The sequence below is a fragment of the Chanos chanos genome, chromosome 9 (genome assembly GCF_902362185.1).
Source record: "Chanos chanos chromosome 9, fChaCha1.1, whole genome shotgun sequence".
Classification (NCBI taxonomy): Eukaryota; Metazoa; Chordata; class Actinopteri; order Gonorynchiformes; family Chanidae; genus Chanos; species Chanos chanos.
The window spans coordinates 7,008,208-7,018,456 of record NC_044503.1 but is presented as its reverse complement, the minus strand read 5'-3'; the positions used below and the strand labels follow the sequence as shown (position 1 = coordinate 7,018,456).

The 10,249-nt window shown below is 40.2% G+C and overlaps 2 protein-coding genes across 2 annotated transcripts in view; one reads left to right on the top strand and one right to left on the bottom strand.

Moving 5' to 3' along the window:
• Window positions 1-1,411, bottom strand: part of elavl4 (ELAV like neuron-specific RNA binding protein 4) — a 64,855-nt gene extending 63,444 nt beyond the window's left edge. The window contains exons 1-2 of the mRNA XM_030783891.1: window positions 1,364-1,411; window positions 394-525 (exon numbers count right to left, since the gene is read on the bottom strand). Coding sequence (XP_030639751.1) covers window positions 394-525; window positions 1,364-1,411 — 180 coding nt within the window. The remainder of the gene's footprint in view (window positions 1-393; window positions 526-1,363) is intronic.
• Window positions 1,412-6,499: 5,088 nt separating this feature from the next.
• agbl4 (AGBL carboxypeptidase 4) overlaps window positions 6,500-10,249 on the top strand; it is a 229,629-nt gene continuing 225,879 nt past the window's right edge. The window contains exons 1-2 of the mRNA XM_030783890.1: window positions 6,500-6,534; window positions 8,544-8,662. Coding sequence (XP_030639750.1) covers window positions 6,500-6,534; window positions 8,544-8,662 — 154 coding nt within the window. The remainder of the gene's footprint in view (window positions 6,535-8,543; window positions 8,663-10,249) is intronic.

Genomic DNA, 10,249 nt, shown 5'->3' with positions numbered 1-10,249 from the left:
TTACAAATGCTACAAGTCACATCTTACGCAATCCACACAAACCATACATAATCGTCCCCTCTCTGCTATATGTTTTTCTAACTGTGTGCGTACACACACGCACAGACACACACACACAGACAGAGCAGCTTTACACTTCAACATGCAGCATCAGGCAGCAAAACACAATCTCAGCAAGCCCCCCCACCCACCTCCCCCCGCCACCCCCCTTCTTCCGAGCTACCTGATTCAACGTGTGAAAAAGCCATTAAGTCAGCCCCCCAAGGTTAGTCATTAGCCTTAATGAATTTAGTGTTTCGCTATCCCTCTCCCTTCTTCTTTTTTTCTGGTTAACGTGTCTCTCTGTGTTTTTAATTTTTTGACATATTGAGATATATTATCCTAGCCTCTTACCAATAGTGACCTGGAGCCCATCTGGATGGATGGGAGATCTCTGGGTAAAACCAAGGAGGGCAGCCCAGGGCTGGAACCTTCAGCTGGGGCTAGTCCCAAATTCTGCGAGTACCTCACCATCATCCTGAGATACTGTTCACAAGGGTGCACGATCACACACAGAGAGATAGAGAGAAAGCAAAAAGAAAGGGAGAGATAGAGAGAAAGAGAGAGAGAGAGAGAGAGAGAGAGAGAGAGAGAATGGGAAAGAGGAAAAGAAAAAGTGACGAAGTGAGTAGAGAGAGAGAGAGAGTGAAGATAGGAGAAAGAACCAGGGAGAGACAGGAGTTTGGTAGCTATAATGATAGACAGCTGTGTGGTCACGTTCACACTTGTACTAATTTGCATGTACACATACTCACACAGTACACACACACACACACATAAAATCACATACAAGCACAAGCACACACACACACACGCGTGCGCGCACACACACGGACACACACACACACACACACATGCACACACACACACACACACACACGCACACACACACACACACACACACACACACACTCTCTTTCAGCCCCAGATGGGCAATTCATCAAGCAAGCTCAGCATTAAAAGCCATCTTGCTTTGGGTAAATGAGAAAATGAAATGGTGGTGTAACAGAGAGCCAGCCAGCCTAACATCCCATTAGTTCCAGCAAAACCAGTAAGGGAGCGGAGAGAGAGAAGAAGAAGTCGTCTTCGCTCTATTCACTATTAACCATCGAGCTGGATCTTCATATTCCTCCCCCCTCTGTTACTAAATCTACCTTCAATCAGCTGCCAGTCCCAGTAAGCATGAGCAAGGCAATACACGTACACACACACACACACACGCACACACATACACACACAACATTACACTGAAACGGAATGGTCAGCAACATACACACACTGAGAGAAGTGGGGTGAAGGAATAAGCAAAATCCAATTTCTTTACCTCATTGCTCAACAATGCAGCGTTCAGAGTTCGGCTGATTTCAAACATCTTGTTGTCAATGCGGTTTCTCTTCCGTCTCTTTCTCTCTCTCTCTCTTTTTTTTTTTCTCAACTGGTTTCTCCTCCTCTTTCAACGGATCTTTCCCCTCGCTCTATTTGGGAACGGGAATCAGTCCCAGGAAAAAAGGAAAGAAAAATGAACAGATTAAAAAAAGGTGAAAAAAAATCCTCTACAATTGCTGCTTTTTGTTTGATTTTTTTTTTTTTGTCCTCTTTTTCTCCCCTCTTTCTTTTTTTGGTGCACCTCTATTAAAACGTGGAGCTTGTGCCTAGGGTCTCGGCACACGACTGAAGAGTCAATATTTTTTTTTTTATCTCCCCAGAGTCAGCACATTAAAACAAGCAGTCGGGTTGGCGGGCTGTTTCCCTTATCTGTCCCCCGCACACGCGCTCACACAATGTGCTCCGATCCTCACGCCGCTCTCCGGCAGATTAGCTTGTCCCAAAACATAGCTCTTAGTTTAAACTCCCTCTCTCTCTATCTCTCCCTCTCTCTTACACACACTCACTCTCTCTCTCTCTCTCTCCCTCCTTCCCCTTCATTCCATCCCTCCCTGTGATGCTCTCTCTCTCTCTCTCTCTCTCTCCCCTCCCCTCCCTCCCTCTTCCTCTCTCTCTCTCTCTCTCTCTCTCTCTCACTCCCTTTCTTGCTCACGCTCTCCTGCAGCTACAGTTCGTTGTATTACCACAAGGTGGGAAGACTGTTCTAACAAACATGACACCAGCACATCTGCTTTTTCTCTCTCCCTGCTTGTCTTTTTCATTCTCGGCTTTGTTTTCACGCTGTTTACAGAGAACACGCGAACTGTTTAGCAAAAAACTCTACTCTATCCGACGCTCGACTTCTTTCCCCTTCACCTCAAATCAACCTCTTTTGATTGACGCTCTCCTGAAGAGCTGATTTATGATGGAACATTTGCACTTACCTAAACCTCACTGGCGTCTCCTACTCAGGTGTATCATAAACAAGTCATACATTGTTATATTCTGCCCATACACGACCATATGAACTCGAAACTCACAGTAGCACATCTGAGCCACAAAGAAAAAAAAGTCTCTTTTCGGCAAAAATGCAAACTGCTATGTTTATGTTTTACATTAACCATTATTTTCTAGGCTTTGCACAAACACTGCATGCGGTGTAAACAAATACTCAGCTTAACCTGTTACATTTCTACATCTTTGTCTCAACGTGGAATATTTCTACTTTAAATGTTGCTTTGGATTTCCTTAACACTTCCTCGATGTCTAACACCAGAGTTTACTTCCAGACATCGATTTTTCAGTTGATAAATGAAGTTATTTAATTATTTATCTGGACCACCATAAATATTAAATTCAATTTGATCATGATCATATTGAGCATGAATTGTAAAAAAAAAAAAAAAAGGCTGGCTTCATTTTGAGACGTAGCAAATATCAAAATGATGAAAACTTAGCTCAAGTGATTCAAGCACTTAAATAAAATAATTGTTGCAACATTGTTGTTCTTGATCACAAGTTTCTTATAAAAGCTAGTGTCAAGCAAAAGAACTTAACAGAATTCAACCAATACTATCCTTTCTTGTAGTTTCCATCATTCAGTCGTCGAACTGCATTACACATCAGCTTTGACCTTGATGAATCATGATCTTGGATAGAGACTAAGCATGACCAAAGCTCTCTTTGATGTGATTGGGTAAATCTATAAATAGTTAAATATGCGGATGACAAATTATGGACTCACATTTTAAAGTCACAAGACTATGTACATTCATTATTCAGACAAACAAACTACTAGGCAATGTGGCAAAGCCTGCTGCTGTAAGCAAAGCTTTATAAGGGATTCCTTTAAAACAAGAATTGTGAAACATAAAACCCAAGTGAAGTTTGCGATGTCCAAAGTTTGAGAATATTTAAAAAAGAACATGCCTTAAAGTGCATTACCATAGCATAAACGGGCACAGCAGGTACAGAGAATGGATGAAACGCATTATATTATTCAGTTAAAACCCATGGCCGGTAACCATCGGCAACACGGTTTAAAGCGGCAGAATGGTTTGCAAACGGTCTGATGGCTTCAGATAGTCTGATTACTAAACCGAGGATTCGCGAATTGCTCTGGAATACCAAACGGGCGAAACTGCATGTGAAAGTTTCATTTTTTAACAGATAATTTAAAGTGCTAACAGTCCTTGGGTCTAAAAATATACAAGCTCATAAATCAACTATGGTGTAGGTGTAACTTCTCTGGGGTGGGGACCTCACTCCCGCACGCTGTATGCACTTGTCTCCAGGCCCCACGAGATGACTGTGTCCAGTTAATAGCAGCCTATTGACACTGGCCCATCTGTTAGGGTGGACTGCAGCCAGAAGGGAGGGGAGCAACAGCCCTGCAATGTTCCTCTAATGGAGATGATCTTTTATTCAAGGATGTATATGTCTGATTGTGTGTGTGTGTGTGTGTGTGTGAGAGAGAGAGAGAGAGAGAGAGTTTGTGAGATTTAGAACAGTAGAGACATGTGTGAATAGAAAATAAATCTTAAAATCACAAAATAACAAGCATGTTTCTTTTTTACCTTTGATATTTCAGGGTGATAAAGAATGAAACAAACCTCGCTCAAAACACGGACTCTATACATCACGGATAACCCACGGTTGTGTTACCTGAAGAAGAGCCTCTGAATTCAAAGGTACTGGCAGGCCTACTTTCTTTTTTATTATTATTATTATTATCCTACACAACTGGCTCCCTTTAAGAGTTACTCAGGAGACTGTGTGACTGTGCACTGGGATGAGCTGTCACTTGAATCATGGAGTCTGCTGCTTGATTTCTCTGTCAGCTGCCTCTCACACCCCCTCCCTCCACAACATCCCCCCCCCCCCCCCCCTCCCTCCCACTTTTGGCCAGTTAAGTCCCAGGAGCTTCCTGATTGCTGTCGCCATAGTGACTATATGTGTCTTCATGAAGCCTGTTCTAAGCCGGTCTCCTGTGTCCTGTCTTTTCATTGCATGACCTACCATTGACTGAGAATGGTTCACATGTGCAGGCTGAACACAGTAAAGCTAAAAAGGGTTTCCCTGTACACCCATAAAAAACATAGAGATGCATGAAGAACATTGGTGACATGCACTGTTTTTTTTTTTCCCTCACTTTCCCCAGAATTTATCCTCAGTTACATTCATGGCCTCACGATCTTGTGACTTTATTTATTTATTTATTTATTTTGTAGCTCTAAGTGTAACTTTCTCTCACGCACATGAATACCACATATACCCATATAAACACACAAAGCACAGTGTGTAAAATTACGTTATGTATTGTAAAAATAGTATAGTTTTATCATGATTTTAGCGTTATGTTTTGGTGAAAAGACATTGGGGATGGAATTATAGTGGGATAAAACTTATTTTGATGTGGAAAAACATTGTGTCTCCAGGGAACCAATTAAAAAACTGGAGGATCAAGAAGTGGACTGTACTTTGCTTTTGTATTCTCTGATTGATGTATTCATTAAATCATCCTCTCACTCCACAGACTGGATGACAGGAAGAGAACTGTGTCAAAAAAAAAAAGAAAAAAAGTAGAGATTCTGTTTTGTAGGCAGCCCGTAGACGTCAAAGGAATTTCTGTGGAGATTCTCCGTCTCTGTAAGTCTCCCTGTACGGAATGATATTTATGGAACTACGAGGATAGCATGTAGAGGAAGTCCACGCTCACTCAGCAGCGTGTGTGTGGATATGACAGCAAAAAGATAAAAAAAAAAAAGGGAAGAATTATGAACAATCCATATATTGTTACCCAATCTGTAATACGACTTGACATTCCTCACCAAATAAATATGGGAGCATGGAGCAAGTTAATTGGCAATGTTAAGGAATGACATACCATGAAGGACAGCTATTCAATTTTCAATTTTAAGGAGATATTACACTGCACAATTCTTCATTCAAAAAAAAAAAAGAGAAAGAAATCAAACCACCCAGTTCAGTTGCCTGTATCTTGCCATCAAATATGATCGCAAGGGGAGAAAAAAAAAAAGTCATTGCCAATTCTATCTTATTAAAGAGGACCCCCTCTTGGTCTCATTCATCCGTTTCTGGCACCTCAAGCTTATAACCTGAAAATTAGCGGTAGAAAGTCTATATGCTTCTGACTCCTGCTGTAGTTATATGGACATTCATTTGATGCAACTAATCAAATTCTGCTTCAGTAATGAAAAATGAATAAGGTCAGGCTTGATTGTGCCCGGTGACATTGCCTTTGCTCCGCTTGTCCGAGAATTCGCACACTTTAATCAATCCATAATTTCAAGACAGAGCCTGTTGTTAGGGGAGACGTTGTAATTTTGAAATGTAAAGCACTTGAAAGTAAACCCTTATGAGAGAAGTGGTATTTGCCTGATGTTGCCTCAGACTTTTGCCCTTGTAATATTGTTTCGGGGAAAAAAAGGAGTGATGGAAAATTGTGAACTATACTGCAATACCACAATATCCCTCCACTAAAATACATAGTGAACTAACACACAGGCACACACACAGACACAGACACACACACACACACACAATTATAACATCTAAAACAAATTATGTTTCCTAATTTAGACAGCTGGGCTGTTACAGTTATACTAGGTAAGGTCTATTCGATAGCACCCACCTATGCTTGCTTGCTTGCTTTCAACACTATTTGCGTAATGCTGATGTTATTTTCCATCTTCTAAAAGACAAACGTCTAACAGAATAAATACATGGGCCCCAGCACCAGATCACTGTGTAAATGTATGGCAGAGAATGTAATGCATACTCGTGGTTTACCCTTTCTCGTCTGGGTTTGGCTTTGTAGGATATTTTGTGTATAGCCTAGCTGTTTGAACACCTGAAGATAAGGTTAGACAAGCACACAAATATTGAATATTACGGCTGTTAAAAGACATCCGTGTAGCTGGGGGAGCTGTGCCACCATCCCCATCGCCGCACCTGCTGTTCTTCATTTTACGTCAAAGCCTCGCGCACGTCCTCCGGGGTCACGCAGCGTTTCCTTGGTAACAATCAGTCGGCGTCTAGAGCCAGCCTGTGTTGTGTAAAAATGGAAAGGAAGATGGAGGAGAGCATCAGAGACATCGACACCGGTGTGTAAATACAAAGACGTGTTGACTCACACAGACACACACACACACACACACACACACAGACACACACACACACTAGAGCGCATTATAGCATGTGCGCAGGAATGCTTTACAGCTCTTCACTACGTAGTGGTTCTTCTGCTATTGTCATCCTTCATTAGCATTTGCTAGCCAGAGTTAATAAACCAGCTTGCCTAGCAGGCTAATCAAATTCTGTTTTCGTCCATTCCACTGGTCCATTTTGAATACAATCAGGTCAAACAAGTGTTTGGGAAACGTTAACGGAATCATCCTACCGCCGTTGTAAACAACCGTTCAGCCATAGCAGCGCGAATGTATTTACCCTGATCTTACGTTAGGTTGTTGCCACTTGAAGTACATCGTTGCACGTTAAAAATTTGTAGCCAGAACATTTGGTCAGGCTTCCCCAGCGACACCTAAGTTTGCGTTTGTGTGCATTTCTCTGCATTTGGCAATCTGTGCGAGAAGGTAACATCGTTTCGAAGTTTATTCCTCTTAAAGGAACAGCAACACGTTTTTGTTTAAGGGTACACACAAGAGTGCGAGAGTTCATTAGTCTAAGGGTCACATGTAATAAAACAGGACATTTTATAAAGCAAACAGATTAAAAAAAAGAGCATGATCTCTCTTTATTTTATTCAACCCATTCTGACTCTCATTCTTATTCATGCAGTTCTTCATCCGAATCTTAACTCAGCTCACATTCCTCTCATAATTACCTTCATTTCATTAAATACCGGAAATCCTCAGATTTGTCAAATTAAACCGCGTCGAGTCTCTTTTCTGAAATTTGCAATGAAATGATTTATAACGCTTACGTTTGTTGATTCAAGTTTGCATGAAACTGGTGGGTTTTTTTTGTGATTGTTGCTCTGAGAGCATTGCAATAGAAGGACCATCTACAGATGTCAAGAGATTTTTGTGTAAGGAGTAACAGATGAATGCATACACTGATAAAGATAAAACTTGACCTAATTATTATTTTAACTCACTTGCCTGCACCTGTGTGGTTTTGTAGCTATTGTTTGTCCCTCCCAGTTTACATAAAAACTTCTATTAGCAGGAACAGCAGTCATGTATCTATTTGTATCAGAAGTTATGAATGATGTGCTTAAAATAATAACAATAATAATAAAATAATCGCTACACACCTTCAGTTTGCCTACTTGCGTATTGTATGACTATAATAAAATGTACTTGCATGTGTAAGAATAAAGTACTGGACTTGGTTATTCATGCTTATTATCCATCTGTTGCATGGATGTCATATTGTAACTCACTGAGTTTAGTTAGACATGTGACAATAAGACACTAGTGTTTAACTAGGTGTAAAATTTGACTAGAAACTGTGTGTGATGAACTTTAAGAAACTATGCTTTATTATAAAATAACTACTACTTAATTATATGATAATAGTAGTTATATGATAAGTACGGTTTGCGTCTTAGATAACTCTTAGTAGTTGTCTAGGAGAAAAACATCACTTTAGAGACTTCTGCTGAAAAAACAAAACAAAACAAACAAAAAACCAAAAAAACCAAAATGCTTTCTTAATAATGTCAATTACTGTTGCATAATTTAAAGAACAGCTGCTTTCTACTCAACTCATGGCAACAGATGAGGGCAAGTTTTGAAGTCTGCCGTATTTTCAGTAGACTTCTGAAGGAAGAGACACAAACTGTAAAAAACAAAGAATACCTAACCAAGCCGTTGTGAAAATCAGGGCTAGACAACTGTCACCCGGGTATTACAATATGTGCTGGCTACTTAAACATCTTTTTAAACGTCTTATAAAAGTCGTGTCGGACATGTTCGGTGAAAACAAGGTTCTGCAGGTGAACGGGTTTGTCTAGGCCCACTGAAGATTGTATGATGAGAACTGAGTATGAGGTATATACACAGCCCTGACCATCACTCAGGTTGCATGAAATGTTTTAGATGGTAGAGGAATAATCACACTCTTTTTGTTCTCCCACTGTTTGTAGCGGGCAGTGAAGCTGGAGGAGAAGATGCCTTGGTTGGAAATGTGAACAAATTGATTGTGACTCCTCCAGGATATGCAGGAGCTCCACGAAAGGGACACCTCATATTTGATGCATGCTTTGAGAGTGGTGAGTAAATGGTCTGACAATGTTTATGTAGCTCCTTCTGCACTGGTAAAGGCATAACCTAATCTTTGTTTGTTAATAAAAAAAAAAAGTAGAGTTTAATCAGGCTGTGATTATTTAGTTTTGAACTAGCTGCTAAGTATCAGATATCAGACGTGCACGCGCGTGTGCACACACACACACACAGACATGTACATGTGTGTGTGTGTGTGTGTGTGTGTGTCTGTGTTTATGCATGATTGTAGGAAAACATACATTTGTATGTGTGCTTTTGTGCATATGTAAGCAGGTCAATATAAGTTGTGTGACGCACAGGGATATACTAGTGTGCTATGTTTAGAACTGAAGTTTAGATCTATTGAGTTTTCTGTGTCAATATTGTCTTTGTGCTTTGCCTGCTAGCTGTAGTCTTCACTATTGAAAACTTGTTCATGCTTCATGAACAACATACTGTGTGTGGGATTAGATCAGAAACTTTACATACTGGAAAAGTTCTATGCCCTTAAAAAAAAAAAGGTGCAGTCTTGATGTTGTCTTTAATCATTCTATTTTACCATATGCTGACAGGAGACTGAAATAAACTTGTTGGTACGGACGGAGCTTTTTGACGGCTAAATATCTCCTTTAAAAAGAGAAAGGGGAAAAATTGAAAAGCTTTGTCTGCTCTTTTTGCCTTGTCTGTCTGACGTGTTGAAAACTGTAATTAAACAGAGTTAATATTTTGAAGAATACTTTGTAAATGGCCTTTGTTTAGCACTTTGGAATGGACTGAGTGGTGCTATAATGAAAATAAAGTGCTTTTTCTTTGACAAGGTCAAGTGGGCAGCTAAGAGAGGCTGTGGGCAGGAGTGACAGTGAATCAGTGAGTCTCTGGAACATTCACAATATCATTCTCCGTCTGGAGATTAGGTTCAGGGTCTCCAACAGATGAGACTCAGCGTTCGTATGCTTGACAGCCGACCAATTCATGCTTCTGCCTGCTCTTACAGTTCCACTGTGATTCTGAGCTGTCTGTGGGGAACATTTTCAAAGCAGTTTCTTCTCCAAAGTATTTTCTATGGGGGGAAAAAAAAAACACAATTTCAGGACAGTTTTTTTTTTTTTTTTTGGTCCCATCGACTTGTTTCCTGGTCTTTTTGGTAAAATTAAATGATTTTGGGTTTAGGGGGAGAAAAAAAGTAAAAGGCTTGAGTAAGCTTAAATAATTTTATGACAGAAAAGTTCAGATATGTCTGTGGCTCCCAAGGTTAATCCATTCTAGGGTCTGACGAGTACCGTTTTCATAAGTTTGACAGTAAATGGATGCAGTTTGAGAATATAAAGCAGCTTATGTGGATTTTTGAGGTTGTTATGAAAAGCATAGATTTTTTTTTTTTTTTTTTTTGAAGAACTCTATTTATGGATGGGGGTGGACAGCAAAGGGTAGCAGAAGAGTATAGAATATGAATGTGAATTTGCAGGGCTTGAGTAAATAAACAGGAGGTCTTTTTTCTGGTGTATTTTCTCCAATGACTTGTTTGGTAGACCCGAGACATTGATCAATGGGCATTTAGCCTCTAGACTGAGATCAGCTAACACATATGACATTAC